We start from the raw sequence: 18363 nt of genomic DNA, 5'->3' as shown, positions 1-18363 counted from the left end.
GTATCAGTAATGGTGCTGATGTAATTGTTGGTTAAAAAAAAACATTTAGTTCACTGATGTTCTTTAAGGAAAGGAAATTAGCCATCTTTATTTGGTCTGGCTTTTATGTGCCTCCAGATCCAATTTAGTGTGGTTGACTTTTAGCTGCCTATTCAATGGCCTAGTAAGCCACTCAGTTGTCAAGGAAGCACCTCACCAGCACCTTCCAAAGATAATTAGTGATGGGCGATAAATTCCAGTTTTGCCAGTAATGTCCATAATCTGTGAATGAATTTTTTTTAATGTAGTGAATGTTCTATGCACCCCTACTAAAGCTATATTTGCAGAAAGATTTCCACACTGTTTTCACTGCAACTGCTTTACAGTCAAGGTGAATGTACTGTTGTGATTTTAATTGCTTACTGTGCATGTGTGTTACCTTTCTATAATTTATGGTATAAGTCTCTCACCATTTATCACTCATGCAAGATAACAAGTGTAGATCTTCTGCTCATGTGTAGTCTGTGGCATAGACTATGGTTTCCGACAGATGGAACTTAAGGCCGTGGAGCATTCCTCCAGCACTCCTATTGTTAGCTTCAAAACTTTCACAAACTACAACTTTGACAGAAAGTCATGGCCCGTATTGGCTACGGCACTAAAATCCAAATCCCCATTGTTCAAATCTAAAAATAAAATTGTTTCTGTAACCCTTCTGACGTGGATTTTGGTGTAGTTTTATTTGAACCAGAGTGTAAAATAATTTTCTGGTTTTATCTAGTGAATCATTGCCAAAAATAGAATGAATATCATGTGTATAAATTTTAAAAACCCTACAAATTGAGGCTTGAAGGTGTTGGCTCTTTTTAATTCTTAATGAAATATTGTAATTATATTTGCTTATGTAACAAATGTGTCTGAACAGGAATTCCATCAACACATGGGAACATTGACAGGTTTATAACAGAAGTTATTTCCCAAGGGAAATATATTGGTACTGGGTCTCTGAGTACTGCCACATGTTAGGGATATGGTAAAATTCAGAAGAATGTTATCCTAATAGTTTTACCATTTTCTGTAGGTGGTGGCTGATGATTCAGATGGTCCAGCAAACAACCAGATCCATTACTCTATTATTAATGGCAATCAAGGAAACCCATTTACCATTGACATTACCAATGGGGAAATAAAAGTGGCACAACACTTGGATAGAGAAAAAGTGAGTAGATTTGAAGTAAACCTGCTATTTAAGTAAATCTTACTTTTATCAACATTATTGCTTTGCAAAACCAGTTGCTGATCCATTGTTAAGCAACCAAAAACTTATAGAATCATAGAATTCCTACAGTGCAGAAGGAAGCCATTCAGCTCATCGAGTCTGCACCAACCCTCTGAAAGAGCACTCCACCCAAGCCCACTCCCCCACCCTCTTCCCGTACCTCACCTAACCTGCACATCTTTTAGACACAATGAAGGGCAATTTAGCATGGTCAATCAGCCCAACCTGCACACCCTTGGACTGTGGGAGGAAACCAAAGAATTCACAGGGAACCCACGCAGACATTGGAGGAAGTGCAAACTCCACACAAAGTCACCCAAGGCTGGAATTGAACCTGGCTCCCTGGAGCTGGAAGTCAGCAGTGCTAACCACTGTGCCACCTTGCCGTAACTTCTATTTAATGTGTCTAAAGTCACTACGTTGTAAACAGGACTTAGCTTTCTTTTAAAGATGGTATATAATCAGATTCCGTTAGATACAAAGGCACCGCCTGAATTTTGAATGTGACTGTAATTTAACATTTTGATTTGAGATTTATAATTGGGGAAAAAAAGATCTATATCCTTGCTTTACGAAAATATATTCATTATGCATAGACACAGCTTGTTGATCATTTTGCTCTTCTTATGTAGATATCTGGCTATACCCTGACCATACAAGCTTTAGACAATGGTGTTCCACCTCGGTCCAATACCACAACCGTCAATATTGACGTGGCTGATGTCAATGATAATCCTCCCATGTTCTCACAGGCAAACTACAGTGTTATCATCCAGGTAAGGGTTGTCAAAAATTTCAGTAGGAATCAGTAGCATGTTGTGATTCTTTTTTAAAATTAAATTACATTTACTAAGATGGAGCAATAATTGCGAGTGCCTAAACATTTTTTGGAATTTTGAAGTGGTGAATTTTAGAACTCTCATTTTTGTATTTCCTACTTTAGGTTGTTGCTTCTTTATATACTCTTATTTTCACTTCCTCTTTTTCCCGGCAGCAAACACTTAGCTGCTTTTGATGTGGTGAGGAGCTGTCAATCACAGCAAGAGTGGTTATAAGCGTTGTGGTTGGCATCAAAACATGATAATGGAGATGCATTCAAGCATGAAGGGAAAGATAGATCAACAATCCACCAAGCAACTGTCTCTGGTGTAATAAAATTGTCAATTCACTGGTTAATGCCATGTATTGCTGTGTGAAATTGAATGGAAAATTTGGATTTCAAAGGCTGTCAAGGGATTTGAAGCCCTTTGAAGTATGCTTGGCTCTGGAACAAGCCTCTGATGTTTATAATAGCTGCTGATTTCAACACTTTTGTCTGAGGCAGCAGTTGTTAGGGAAGGATAAGTAATTTTTCACTCTACTGCCTGGCCTGCTCTTCAGCTTTCAGGCAGAGGTGACTGATGAGTTCTGTGATGAGGGGGTGCCTGATGGGATCTCTGATGGTGGTGGGGGGGGGGGTGTCTGGCAGGGGCAGGATTTGCATTGGGGGGGGGAGGAGGAGGGTGGCCTTCCGATAGACTTTGGGGGCACCCCTTGAACCCCAGGGTTCACCATGTTGGGGCCAGGCTTGGGAGAACTTGCATCTATTCATGTCCGATTGAATCCCGGCTGAGAGGACTGGAGCATTATGGGGGCGAGAGAATCAGGCTTCAAACCTGTAAATCAGATGTAAATAGGTGCCAAGGACCGATTTTTATGGTGACATCAGGGAGCGTGTAGCTTGGTAAGGCATTGCTGCCTAGCAGCCATCCCGATTTTTGGCCGACGTTCTCTGCTGGATTGGGAAACCTACCGGTGGCGAGCAATGGAGAATCCATGCCATAGTGTATGTAGAGTACTCTGCCCAACAGACCCATTCATCCAGCATTGATAGCATTCAGAAGGAAACAATATTGCAATCAGTTCCTTGATTCATTGTTATAACCTGCTTCCTTGATTCATAGTTACAACCTGCTACCTGGAGACAGAATGCTCAACAATGAGCTTTGGTCTGTGAACTTGCATTTTCGAACACAATTTGAATTCTGGGATGGGATTCACACCTGCGGGGTGGGGGGTCCCGGCGGGATGGACTGGCGTGAACCACTCCGGCGTCCTCTGTGCGGAATCCTCCACACCTTCAGGGGCTAGGCCCACCCTGGAGTGGTTGGCGCCCCGCCGGCCAGCGGGAAAGGAGAATGGCGCCACGCCAAATGGCGCCACAGGGCCTCCACCGGTCAGCGCATGCGTGGGAGTGTCAGCGCGTTCTGGCGTCATCACCGCGCATGTGCGGGTGGATTCGCTTCCACACCAGGAATGGCGGAGGACCACAGCCTCTGGTGCGGAACAATAGGGTGCCCCCACGGCACAGGCCCGCCCGCGAATTGGTGGGCCCCGATCACGGGCCAGGCCAAGTGTATATCATTGGCACTTGTCTGTCAAGGAGCTGCTGGACCACGTGAGCTGCCGCCTGTTCCGGCTCGATAGGGAAACCATGCACCACTTGTGCCAGACGACGGCGCACCTGGTACCACATGTGTATGGAGGAGCACATCCCTCCCGGTGACCGTCAATGATGACGGTAGGGTGCTCTAGCTGGAACCTGTCCAGACCTCGCACCATCATGGATGTCCTACGCATCCGGGCATTTACACATATCACATTCAATCTGGACCGGGCCTAATAAGACTCCCGGGCAACAGAATTTGCCGCTATCGGTGCATGTCGCAGGTCATGGGGGCGTGATGTCGATGGTACACCTATCGACTTCCGAGCACCGGTTTGAAATAGAGTGCCCTTCATCAATAGGAAGGGCTTTCGCTCCATGAATGTGCAGTTGGTGTGAGACTACCAGCTGTACATCATGCATGTCTGTGCCTGATATGCAGTCAGCTTGCACGACACATAGATTGTGGTTCACTCATCGGTTTTGACATCTTTGAGGCATTCCCTCAGGTGAGAAGTTGCCCGTGGGCATCAAGACTTTCCCGCTGAGGTCATAACTAATGACAGCTGAGCGAAGGCCTCAAACCGAGGCAGAGAACCATTAGAACGATGTTCACTCCGCAACCAGGAGCGTCATCAAGCGGTGCATCAGCATTATGAAGATGCAGTTCCAATGTCTGGATAATTCTGGTGGGGCTTTCCAAGAGGACTGCGAACATTGTGGTGACCTGCTGCATGCTCCATAACATCGCACAGCTGCGGGGTGGCATGTCAGAGGAGGAGGAAGAATGGCAGGCTCCACCTGAGTAGGAGGGTAAGAAGGAGGGTGAGAATGGTGTGAAGGAGGATCTGGACGTGGGGCCTAAGCTGGAATGGCAAGCTGTCCAATGGCCCGCCCCCAACTTCCCCTCCTCCTTCACTTCAACACCCACCTATTTACAATATGTGTGCCTTCCCCCTTACTACCTCCTCTTTACTACACCCATGTCAACATAAGTGTCTTTCTTATCGTTAGTGGCCTATCACTTCTACGTTTTTCCCCAGACAGCACATCAGGAGTAGAGGCGGTCTACTTGTCTCACCCTCTGCCCTGTGATGCCCTTGATGTTCGTCCTCTGCTGGGCCTGAACTTGGGCTTGAATAGGCCCAGCCAACTTTCAGGTGTCAGAGGTGAGAAAGTGTCACCCTGTTCTGCTCGCTGCCCAGCAGATGAGCCAGTGTTAGTTGGGGTGATTCGGCAGGGCTGATGTGCTCCAGCACCTCTCCTTCTGCCCCATGGCTGCTCATTGGGGCAGAGGAAAGCCTAGAGTCGGCTCCGGAGGCCCCACTGTCACCTGGCACTGCCAGTGTTGGAGGCCTGCCAACGTCTGAACCACGGTGTCGTTGCCCTCAGCCGTGGCGCACTGAGTCTGGTTCATGTCAGGATCCCTCCGACGGAGAATCTTGCTGCAGATCTTTCATAAACTTGGTATTCTATTTAATCCCAAGTTCTCGCTCCTATCTTGTCTATTAAGACTGGTTAGTTCCAGCACCACACAATGCCCTTCCTCAGCCCCTTAGTTGCTGAAACCTTTACTTGTGGTTCTGCTACGACTGTATGCAACTTTTCTAGTACTGTCCTTGATAGTCTCTCATCATCAATAACTCCAGCCCGTTTAAAGCTCAGATACACGTTTCCTTTTTCATTGTATGTTATGTTACCCGTCATCCTCACCCTTTGTGACCTAAACTGGCTCTCTGTTTCTCTCGATCTCCTTTTTTCAAAGTTGTTGCCCTTTTCCATAAACGTCTCTCACTCCTTATCTCAGCAATGTCCTCCCAAGCTCAGCATTGCCCTAACTCTGACATGTGCATCACTTTTTCCCTTCAACCTTTCATTAGTGACAGAACTAAAGCAAGTGTAGCCTTTGTCAGCCTTTGAACATCAATCTGGAACTAAGAGGAGTAAGCCGGTCCACCAAAGTGAAAGTTTGTAGAGCAATAGTCCTGCCCACTCTGCTCTACACATATGAGACTCTGACTGCGTACCAGCGACATGCCAAGACGCTAACAACTTTCACGTTCTAAAGATCCGATGGCAAGTCAAAATATTGGATACTGAGGGCAGCACGGTGGCCTAGTGGTTAGCACATCTGCCTCACGGCGCTGAGGTCCCAGGTTCGAATCCCGGCTCTGGATCACTGTCCGTGTGGAGTTTGCACATTCTCCCCGTGTTTGCGTGGGTTTCGCCCCCACAACCCAAAAAAATGTGCAGAATAGGTGGATTGGCTACGCTTAATTGGAAAAATAATTGGGTAATCTAAATTTTTTTAAAAAATAAAAAATATTGGATACTAAAGTGCTCACCCCAGCTGGCATGTCTAGCATGCATCCACGCAATACTGAGACAGTCATAACTGAGTTGGGCTGGTCATGGAACCAGAATGTTTGACACATTTGCCAAAATGAATCTCCTTTGGAGAGCTTGAGTCTGGGATGTGCTCTCATGCAAGTCAAAGGAAGCACCACAAGGCTTCACATGGGAATTTTGTTGGGAGATTTGATATTGACTTCAAGTGAGTGAGAGAAGCTCACTCAGGATTGCTGCACCTGCCGCAATCAAATGAAAAGTGGTGCCACCACCTTCAAAAGCAAGCACATATCAGAGGCAAAGAGAAAATTCAAAGAGAGGAAATCAAGAGCCTGCGACTCTTCCAAAACTCAGTCATCTGGTATCCTGTCCTATTTGCCACAGAATATGCCAGGTACAAATTGGCCTTAGCAGTCAGCTATGCACCCACCAGAATCTAGCCAAACATCTCGCATGATAAAAGTGGGCATCCTCACTGCAAAAGATGAACAAGAAGGTGACAGACAAAACTATTAGATATCCATGGTGTGTTTGTTTAACTCCTTGTTTCGCACTGTAAAAAAATCACTGTTTGTCGATGTACCATTTGTCAATGTTCTCTGTTTATTATTCTTTTGTCTACTATGTACGTACTGTGTACGTTCCCTCAGCCGCAGAAAAATACTTTTCACTGTACTTCAGTACATGTGACAATAAATATAATCAAATCAAAGTCATGATCTTATTGCTTTAAATTATTTCCTAAACCATTCTATTTCCTTTTGTCATCAGCTTCAAAAACCTCCTCTAGCTCATTTCTTCTCCCAGGTTGTAGGTCAAGTCTCCAAAGCTCTCCTTTGTTGTGTCCATTTCCCTCATTCCTTTTTATGAAGCATCCTGGGATGCTTCTTTGCACTAAGGCACTGTAAATGCAAGTTATTGTTAGCCCTGGAATCAATCAACCTGTTCTGTCAGGAGACTTTTCAAGATTCATGCAAAATAAATAATGTATGTAAAAATGTGTGATTTAGAAGAAACTGAACCTTCACGACCATAAACTATCCATTTTCTAGGAAAACAAGCCCATTGGAGCCAGTGTGCTACAGCTTCAAGTGATAGACAGAGATTCCTCACACAATGGCCCTCCATTCACTTTTACAATCATTAATGGAAATGAAGAGAACGAATTTCAGATAAATCCACAAGGTCTGCTCATATCATCGTCTCATCTTAACCACAAGGTCAAAGATATGTATCTGCTGCAAGTACAGGTAAAAGCAGAATCTAATCTTGTGCTTTACTATGGGCACAAAATATTAAATGTTTTGATTGTGTCACTATGATACATGGTGCATTGTCCAAGTGTTTTCTTGTTATGCTTGAAACAGAGTTAATTTGATGTGATTATAGGGGCACCTTTTACAAGTTACTGCTCCTGATGCAAAAGTTCAAGTGAGGGATTGCACATCATGAATTTGGGCACTTTGATCAGGGTGCCTTATTGGTATCCTGTACAATTTTCCTTCCATTCATTTTAATTGACAGTAAATGTGCAACTTCAGTACCTGGGTTCTCTCATTTCTGCCCTGAATTCCCAATATTTATTGCTGTCACAAAATCCTCTGTGCTGCCAGTGCAAGTGATTTCAAAACTTACCCGGCAATGACAAACTAAGCATGTTTTTTTTTTAAATTTAGAGTATCCAATTCATTTTTTTTCCAATTAAGGGGCAATTTAGCGTGGCCAAACCACCTACTCTGCACATCTTTGGGTTGTGGGGGGGGGGGGGAGAGAACCCACGCAAACACGGGGAGAATGTGCAACCTCCACATGGACAGTGACCCAGAGCCGGGATCGAACCTGGGACCTCGGCGCCGTGAGGCAGTAATGCTAACCACTGTGTCACCATGCTGCCCAACAAACTAAACATGTTGTCGCTTGTTGTGTTCATGTACAACTAAGGCACACAGATCTGACTCCTAGTCCATGGTCAGCCCGTACAGTCAACTGTTGGCTCTCCACTATCCAATGATTGCTGACCAGTGATCCGAAGACCAAAGTGCAAGAATATTGGGCAACACTTCCTGTACAGTCTCCCAATAATAAAATAAGCCTGCCAGCACTCACAGTGGGCTTGCACAGGAGAAATTGAGTCTTCAGCAAGGTATTTGAGGGGGCCCACCACTCCTAGATCTTTGTAACCATATTACATTAGGAGTCAATGTTATCAGAAGAAGAGAGAAGCCATTGCCGAAATAAAAAGAAGGTCCTTGAATTGCACATGTCAGGTGGAAGTGTCCATGTTAGGACAAGGTTTCAGGAAAACTTCAGAAGATGAAAAACACTATTGATCTGTCCTCGCCAGAAGCAGGAAAAATTGAAATGAACATTGTTTGAATTTTTGTCTTCAGGCATCCTCAGGACATTCTAGACATTTAATATAATTGGCGGTATTGTATGATGCTGCATAATGGAACAGTTCAAACCGATGATAAAACTTTAAATGTCACGATTTATCCACAATGCATAGTGTTTAGTACTGTGAAATGCTTTATAAGTAAAGTAGAATTTTTATTCAATAGCAATAATTCAACAATCCTATCTGAAATGATTGACATAGATATTTAATTAAGAAGAACTTGAAACAGAAATTTGGTTAAACAAGGTTAAATAGAAGAAATGATACTCATGACTTTCCACTGCTGGTTACACTGTGAGTGATGTATTTGACAGCTGAAAGAGTCAGGAAAGTGGTGACTGCCCCTTAGTTGCCCAGGGCTCACCTGATGTAATTTCCAGGGTGCCCAGCACTTCCACTTGACACTGGTGGATGCATGTGCAATTCAAGGTCCTCTGCTCGCTGTGGGAGCCTATTTACAATTGCAAGTACCAGATGACTGAAGTGAGCACTGTGCACACTCTGCACTTTTGTACCAGGCAGAGAGTGGACTGACCACTGATCCTTAAAGGGACTGTGGAAGTTGCTCTATAAATGGCCTGGACATACTTTTATTGGGCCATGCTCCTCCTTAGATGACACAAATATTGCGACCCACTGCCAGTGGCTGGAGTACTCCTTTCCACAGAGTACATCATCCATCCACTTGCCTCCTCTTTATTGCAACTTCGGGTTGGCTTTCGCATGGAGCTGCTGTTTTCTTTTGTCCCCTAGGTTTTGCAAAAGGCCGACAGGTTATCATTGAGTGCTGGGCAGTGCTTCTAGCTAAATCTTTTATTTTATAAATTTAGAGTTCCCAATTTTTTTTTCCAATTAAGGGGCAATTTAGCATGGCCAATCCACCTAACCTGCACATCTTTGGGTTGTGAGGGTGAAACCCACGCGGACATGGGGAGAATATGCAAACTCCACACAGACAGTGATCCAGGGCCAGGATTCAAACCCGGGTCCTTAGCACTGAAGTCCCACTGCCAACTACTGCGCCACATGCCGCCCACTCTCAGCTAAATCTAATCCTGAAATGATTTGGGTCTTCACCACCAAATTTTACATCTGTTTTAGATGAGAGTTAAATTCCCTGCATATACAAAATCTAAAGTAAATTCTGGATGGAACTTGTGTTTTACTTTATTTTCTTGGTAATTGTGCCTTCTGACATTTCAATGAGAACCCTGTGTTCTGCCCTTTATAAAGAAGCTGACACAAAGGAATGATGTAAGTTCAGAAGCTTACAATGGAGCCTGTCCCTTCAATGTTAGTAGCAATGGGTCGATGCATCCATGATCCGTTTATAGTCCACTTTGGAACTAAATGTTTTATGAACATGTTGTAAATAAAGCTGTGACCGTGCCAATCCTATTGCTATCAATAATTTGAAATGGCAGGGACTCACAACCCCGTGTACTGTCACTGAAGCAGGTATGCTTCTCTGAATTCAATAAACGCAGGGATTTCCGAGTCTGCAACTATATAACCATTGAAGCAAAATAGAGGAGATGCTCTGAACACCCAATATTTATACAGAGTGGGTGCACATCATTCTTGTATTCCCCACTGTTCCTTGAGGAAAAATGTTTGTCAGTGTGAAACCTTACAACAATTGATGCCTTGTTTCGAAACAGAATTTGAATGCTGTGCTTCAAGAAAGTTATTTTGCAAACACCTTTTGCATTCTCTGAGGTGTTGCGTGAAGCACATAACGAATATGAATTGCAAATAAATGCAGTTTTTAAAAAACCGTAATGTTATAATGCTAATTGAGTTTCTCTTTTATTTTAGGTAACTGATAGTGGGCGACCTCCATTAACCTCATCAACATTCATAAAGCTTAAAATTATTGAAGAAAGTATTTATCCTCCAGCTATTCTTCCCTTGGAAATCCACATAACTACTGTTGGAGATGAGTATGCAGGAGGTGTTATTGGAAAGATTCACGCAACAGATCAAGACATTTATGATACTCTCACGTACAGTCTTGCATCAAATACGGGAAACTCATTTGTAGTTTCCAGTACTGATGGCAAAATGATCGCACATAAGCTTTTGGATGTCGGACAATATGTTCTGAATGTCACCGTAACTGATGGTCGATTCACAACAGCTGCTGATGTTCATGTGCATGTTAAACAAGTAACAGAAAATCAGGTCAACCACTCAATTGCCATTCAGTTTGCAAACATTACACCTGAAGAGTTTATAGGTGATTATTGGCGGAACTTCCACAGAGCATTACGAAATATTCTTGGCGTTAGAAGGCATGATCTTCATGTTATTAGTCTGCAGCCTTCTGAGCCACCTTCAAATTTGGATGTACTCCTTACAGTCAATAAAGCAAGCAATTCTTTCCATCTGCCTGAACTGCTTTTCCATAAACTGAATACCTCAGTGTTAGGCATTGAAGAAATGATGGGTGTGAAAATACTGAAAGTCATTCATAAACTTTGTGCTGGCCTAGATTGCCCCATGAAATACTGTGAAGAGAAGATTACTATAGACACAAATGCCATGTCAACCCACAGCACTGCGAGGTTAAGCTTTGTAACCCCACGGCACCACAGAACACCCGTCTGTCTTTGTAAAGGTGAGAAGCATATTATAAAATCGGTCAGCTCTATATAATTATATATTTCTTTTTTTTTAAGTGTGTGAAGGGGCCCGTTGTATAATACAGAAATGCTTGTCTGCTGATTTGCGTTTGATAAAAATCTGAACCATGTTAAATATGTGACTTTCTGGTAATATAGTACAATCCTTTTCATAAAACTAGCTCTTCGACCTACTAACAAAATTTGTTCCGCCAGTCAAGTGTTTTGTATCTTATGTCATAGTATACTTGATGCAATTTTTTAAACAAGGCTTTGTCATGTTACTCAAATAGCAGAATAAATGCATGTAAAGGGAAAAATTATGTTTTTAAAAAATCAGTAAATGTGCTATTTGTCATTTCTTGATCTAATTGTTTTGATAAATAACTTAAATTTAAGGTAAATATTGAAATGTTGATGTATCAATGATGCTGCAGAAAAATGTTTGTTGCACTTTGTGTTTTGTACTGAATAATTTGTGTTTCTATTTTTTCCAGGCAGCAAATGCCATATGGTACATAAACTATGTGAAGATAATCTTTGTTCTCCTGATACTGAATGTGTACCTGATGCAAAGGAAGTGGGATATAATTGTTTATGCAAAAATGCCAAACTTGATCAATGCCCTGGTAAGGATTTTCCACATAACACATTTTAAAATTTAATCGAAAGGTTCATTCATCATAATCCACTATATATAATGAAAGTTTTCACATTATATTTGTCACATTTATTTGATGTTTTTTTAAGTGAGTGGGTCTGTTATTTGCTTTGCATTTTCAGGTGGAGCTTCTCTCTCATTCAGTGGCAATAGTTATGTGAAATATCGCCTCATGGAGAATGAAAATAAAGAAGAAATGCAACTCTCATTGCGCTTACGGACTTATTATCCACATGCAATTGTTATGTATGCAAGAGGAACAGACTACAGCATTCTAGAGGTACGTGCTTCTCAAAAGCTGCAAGGCAAAAATTACTGTGTACTATTTGTAGAATTTAATTAATTCGCTTCTAAAATTACAACTTGTGAGATTTTAATTTCTAACCAGTTTACTTAAAATAAATTAACCATTTTGCGAAATGATGAGAATTTTACATGACCATCGTAACGAAAAGGAATTGAACTAATGTAAAGTAATTCAGCATTTTTCTCCATGCAAGAAACTTGTGCAGTTCAGGTTCATAGGGATAATCTTTAAATTGCAATACTGGAACTCGCAGGCATCTGTTACTGTCCTTTGTATATTTGTTGTATCGAGTTTTCTAAACTATTCAAATTTGATCAGGAGAAGCAATATACTTTTACACAACTAGGTTAATGGAATATATTGTGAAAATTACTTTGGATCAACACGATCCAATAGGAGATTTGGATTAATTTTAATTTTAAAAAATGATAGACATACTACAGGTTATGATCTTGAACTGAAGAATTGTTTTGATTTGTGACCGCTAGACCACAAAAACCTAAAGTGTGTTGTCTTCTAAATCCATTAATTGTTTTGTTTTATGAAACAAGTACAATTAAATTATTACATTTGATATTCCCTCCGCTATTTTTGCAGATTAACAATGGAAAACTGCAATACAAATTTGACTGTGGGAGTGGTCCCGGGACCGTTTCTGTACAAAGCATTCAAATCAATGATGGCGAATGGCATTCTGTTTCACTGGCAGTTAATGGAAATTATGCAAACCTGGTTCTGGACAAGGTCCACACAGCAGCTGGCACAGCTCCAGGCACCCTGAGGACGCTAAACTTGGACAATTTTTTGTACTTTGGTGGCCATATCCGACAGCCACGCACAAAGCATGGTAGAAGCCCACAGCTAAGTAATGGTTTTAGAGGGTGTCTGGAATCCATTATGCTAAATGGGCAAGAGTTACCTTTGAACAGCAAACCACGAGTCTACGCAGTCATGGAAGAATCGGTTGAAATGTCTCCTGGATGTTCTCTGGTGCCTGCAGAAGGATGTTTGAGCAGTCCATGCCAGAACAGTGGCACATGTTCTTCACTACCCAACGGAGGTGAGTTGATCACTTACAGGTATAAAAATACTTGTGTTGAAGAGTGAGATGCAGAATGTTTTAAATATGGTATTTATCAACTTGGCCTTGGGGCCATTATAGCACGGAAGGAGGCCATTTGGTCAGTTGGGTCCATGCCAGCTCTCTGTGAAACGATCCAGCCCGTCCAATTCTCCTGGTCTACTCTCATGGCCCTGCAAGTCTATTTCGCTCAAGAGGCCTTCCAATTTCCTTTTGACGCCATTAAACAACTCCGCTTCCATTATTCTCCAAAGCAGTGAGTTTTGGTTCATTACCACTTTCTGTATAGAAGTAGGTTCTTCCTCGTATTCCACCTGCAGTTCTTACCCACAGCATTTAATCTGTATCCTCTCGTACTTGTACGAACAACTAATGGGAACAGCTTTTCTTTGTCTACCTCATCTAAAACTGTCATAATCATGTACATCTTTATTAAATCTTCTCTCAACCTCCTTTGCTTCAAGGAGAACAACCCCAGCTTCCCCAACCTAATCCTGTAGCTGAAATCACTTCCCCTTGGAACCATTCTATTTAATATTTAATGATTGTTTATTACATGGTTTGCTGTAGTTACTGATGATTGCTTGAGTATTAATAAACCATGCAGAAACCAGTGTGGATAGCAGCCAACAATCTCCATGCTGACCCAACTTGCCGCCATGAAATGCTGCGGGTCAATGAAACAAGGGCTAAGGGGCACTTCCACTTCTGAATGGAAAGGAGGTCCTGCCATCTTGGTGGCCGACAGCTCCATCACTCTCAGCAATACCAAGAGCTTGTCAGTGGCTGTGTAAGGGTAGGACTGAGGGGGTCGATTCTAGGAGTCTGCTCTGCGATCAGCAAAGGGTAGCCTTCAAAGGTTAAACCCCCTTTCATTACAACTCTTCAAAGAACTTTTTATTAAAAATTGGGCTACCCATGCCAAAAGATTTATGGCACAGGCAGCATATTATGAGGGTCAATTAAGCTTGATAACAAGCATTAGTGACCCTTGATATGACAATGGCGGGCGGGTTGCTGATCTTGGAACCTGTCCACTCCTTGTAATATGGGGGGTGCATTTGGGGGTAGATGGGAAGTTGATTGGGCACCTGCCCTGTTTTACAGGGCCCCCCTACTCCTGTCCAAACCATACCTAGCAGGGGCATGTAAAGTACAGCCTCATATCTGCCCCTTATATTCTGTGGAGTATTTTTGCCATCTCCATTTAATCTCATCTATAAAATTATGAAATCTTAATTTTAACTCAGTGCGTATATTGTTCTTTTTCGAAGGAGTTTGGAATCAAATCTTTTTCATCTAATCTTCTACTTTGTCAGATGGAAAATATTCCTCTCGCCATGCTCACAGTCGGTTACTTTTAAACTTGCACTTTTCAATCCAAGTGAAGTGGACTCCATTTAGATTATTTCTGCCTCTTTGGTACTTGTTCCTGGTTTTATGTTCTATTTAGACGTTTGGGCAATGAGAACTGATAAATGTTGCAATTGGCTATCATTTATGTTTCAACCTTGGAAGTATTGACATCTTACAGACTGAAGTACCCTTGGCATTCTGTGAGGCTGTTTCCCACAAAGATGCTTAACTGGTAATACCTCTTTCAGGAGTGTGATTATTCCAGTTACCACCACCTTCAACAATTTGAATGTATATAAAAAGGTCAGCTGGTATAATTAAGATCACTGTGGTTTTAGATTTGATGTTAAACAACTGTTTTTATGACATTTAAATTAAATAGCCGCAGAGCAGAAATCAATTTTGTGACAAATAAATCAGTTTTCCATTTACACACTAAATAAAATATGCCATTCTATTAAACCATAAGATGTAGAAGCAAAGTAGGCCATTCGAACCATTGCGTCTTCTCCGCCATTCAATGAGATCGTGACAAAGTTGACGTAATCCTCAACTGCACTTTCCTGCCTAATCCCCAATACCCTCGATTCTCTTCCTGATTAAAAATCTCCCTGTCTCAGCTTTAAACATATTTAATGACCCAACCACTACAGGTTTCTGCGGTAAAGAATTTCACAGATTCACTACCCTCTGAGAGAAGAAATTCCTCCTCATCTCTGTCTTAACTGGGCAACCCCTTACTCTGGGATTATGCCTCCTAGTCCTGGACTGTCCCATAAAGGGAAATAATCCCTCAACATCTACCTCATCAAGCCCCCTGAGAATGCTATATGCCTCAATAGGACGCCTCTCACTCTTTTAAACTCCAATGGGTATAGGCCCAACCGGGGCGGCACGGTTATTTCACAGCGCCAGGGACCCAGGTTCGATTCCTGACTTGGGTCACTGTCGGAACGTGCGGCATCTGCACGTTCTCCCCGTGTCTGCGTGGGTTTCCTCCGGGTGCTCCAGTTTCCTTCCACAAGTCCCGAAAGACGTGCTTGTTAGATGAATTGGATATTCTGAATTCTCCCTCAGTGTAACCGACTAGGCATCATACTGTGGTGATTAGGGGCTTTTCACAGTAACTTTATTGCAGTGTTAATGTAAGCCTACTTGTGACACTAGTCAAGATTATTATTATTATACTTAACTAACCTTTGCTCCTTAGAACACCCCTCCATAACCAGGATCAATGTTGTGAACCTTCTCTGCACTGCCTCCAATGCCAGTGTATCTTTCCTTCGATAAGGGGAACAAAATATTCACAGTTTTCCAGTTGTGGTCTAACTAGTGCCTTGTATAGTTTTAGCACGACTTCCCTATTTTTATACTCCATTCCCTTTTAAATAAAGGCCAGCATTCATTTACACTCCCAATTTACTTTCCCTTGCTGAGCTTGCATGCTGGCTTTTTGTGATTAATGCATGACATCTATGACCATCAAATCCCTCTGTGCTGCAATTATCTTCAGTCTTTCATTTAAATAATTTAAATAATATCACTTAAATAATAAATCCCAAGAAGAAAACAATGCTGATATCGTTCGTGAAACTTCAGTGTGCGGTGACATTGCCATCGCTACTCTCTCAGAAGAGAATCTCCAAGCCATGCTTGACACCTTCGCGGAAGCATACCAAAGAATCTGTCTCAGCCTCAACCTCAAGAAGACGCAAGTCCATGACCAACCCACCGCGGGGCAAGATCCGGTCCCTCCCTCCATCAAGATCAATGGAAAAATCCTACCAAATGTGGAATATTTCCCATACCTGGATATCCACCTCTCTTAGGCTGACATTGATGTTGAGATCCAACATCGTATCCAATCCAAGAGGTCCTCCTTCAAACGCCTAAGGATGAGAGTCTTTGATGACCGCGACATCTATGCTGAAACTAAGTTTTTCCCAACTCTTCTATATGGCTCAGAAACGTGGACTACGTTCAGTCGCCACCTCAAAGCTCTGTAGAGGTACCATCAATGCTGTGTGAGACGGATTCTCTGCTTCAGCTGGAAGCGCAGCCATACTAACATTGGTGTGTTTGAAGGAACCAAGTGCAGCAGCATCGAGGCCATGATCATCCGAAAGCAACTCCGCTGGGTCGGCCATGTGCTAGAGTGTGCCTAGCTACCTTTGTCCAGCTCAAAGAAGGCTCCCAAACTAGAGGAGGATAAAATAAGTGTTCACTGAATGCTTACCTCAAGAAATGCAATGTAGACTTCAATGCTTGGGAAACCTTTGCTCAGATGAGATCTATTTGGCGGAACTTCCTGATTGAAGGGACACAATTCCTCGAGGATACCTGACGGCAAGAGAAGGCTGGGAAAAACACCCTGAGAAAGGAATACCAGTGAGCAAGAGTACAAGGACCAATCCCATTTCCCAGAAACGCCTGCCAAATGTGTGGTTGAAGATGTGGCTCGAGGATTGGGCTCATCAGCCATGCAAGAACTCAATGACCAATAACATGGAGTTTCTTAGGTGCACAGTCAGACTTGTTAGCAAGCGATCGTCAATGAAGAATAATATTTAGCTCCTTCAGTCTTCATACCAAAGTGCATAGTTTCATATTTTCCTACATTATATACCATCTGCCAGGTTTTTGCCCACTCACTCAACCTGACTACATCCCCCTGTAGACTCTGTGTCATTCGCACCAATTGCCTTCCCACCTATTTTTGTGTCATCAACAAACTTGGCAATAGGAAATTCACTTTCCTTGTCCAAGTTATTAATATATATTGCAAATAATTGTGACCCCACCACTGATCCCTGTGGTATTCCACGAGTTACAGGTTGCCATCCTGAAAATGCCCCTCTTATCCCAACTCTCTGTGTTCTATCAATTAGTCAGTCCTCTATCCATGTTAATGTACTACCTCCAGCACCATGGGCTCTTATCTTATTCAGTAACCATTTTTACGGCACCTTATTGAATGCTTTTTGGAAATCAAAGAATATTACATCTACTGGTTCCCCTTTATCTATCATGCCCATTAGCACCTCAAAGAATTCTAATAAATTTGTCATACATGATTCCCCTTTCATGAAGCCATGCCTCTACTTGATTGTGTTATGCATTTCTAAATGCTCTGTTATTACATCCATATAATGGACACTAGTATTTTCCCAATGACCGAGTTAAGCTAACTGGCCTATAGTTTACCTGTTTTTGTCTCCCTTCCCTTTTGAATAAAGGTGTTACAGTGGTAGTTTTCCAATCCTCTGGATTTTTTCCAGAATCTAAGGACTCTTGACCGATTACTACCAGTGCATCCACTATCTCTGTTGCTACTTCCTTTAATTTCCTGGGATGCAACCCATCCGATCCAGCGAACTAATCAGCCTTTAGCCTCATTACTTTCCCGAGCACCTTTTCTCTAGTGATAGTTATTGTATTTATTTCCTCCCCCCTTCTGCCCTTGATTATTTAATATTTTTGGAATGTTATTAGTGTTTTTTTCACTGTGAAGACTAACGCAAATTATTTGTTTAACTCCTCTGCTATTTCCTGTTCTCCATTATTATTTCCCCAGTCTCATTTTCTAAGGGGCCTATGTTCACTTTGGCTTCTCTCTTCCTTTTTATATATTTTAAGAAGATCTTCCTCTCTATTTTTATATTACTTTTATATTTTTATATTACTCTATTCAGAACATCATTCAGAATACAACTACCATGATGCTCCTTTCAATATTTTATTACAAGGCATTAAAACTTAAACAAGCTCCAAGAACGTTTTAACACTGTTAAAGTTAATGTTCTCAACCACACTGTCGCAATAACAAAGTATGGAACATCAATTTGTCTCTATGAAAGTATTAAATATAGCAATCCACAACTTTAAAGTGTATTTCTTCATTGAT

At 42.1% G+C, this 18363-nt stretch overlaps 1 protein-coding gene across 7 annotated transcripts in view; it reads left to right on the top strand.

The window, feature by feature from the left end:
• The window catches only part of fat1a (FAT atypical cadherin 1a), a 248833-nt gene that overhangs the window by 213584 nt on the left and 16886 nt on the right, over positions 1-18363 (top strand). For all 7 annotated transcript variants that reach the window (XM_038791072.1, XM_038791071.1, XM_038791070.1 and 4 more), the window contains 7 exons: positions 1061-1198; positions 1891-2034; positions 7085-7282; positions 10249-11050; positions 11552-11683; positions 11838-11995; positions 12620-13082. In XM_038791072.1, coding sequence (XP_038647000.1) covers positions 1061-1198; positions 1891-2034; positions 7085-7282; positions 10249-11050; positions 11552-11683; positions 11838-11995; positions 12620-13082 — 2035 coding nt within the window. The remainder of the gene's footprint in view (positions 1-1060; positions 1199-1890; positions 2035-7084; positions 7283-10248; positions 11051-11551; positions 11684-11837; positions 11996-12619; positions 13083-18363) is intronic.

The sequence above is a fragment of the Scyliorhinus canicula genome, chromosome 3 (assembly GCF_902713615.1).
Source record: "Scyliorhinus canicula chromosome 3, sScyCan1.1, whole genome shotgun sequence".
Lineage (NCBI taxonomy): Eukaryota > Metazoa > Chordata > Chondrichthyes > Carcharhiniformes > Scyliorhinidae > Scyliorhinus > Scyliorhinus canicula.
The sequence above is the reverse complement of the archived record's forward strand: the minus strand, read 5'-3'. Positions and strand labels throughout refer to the sequence as shown.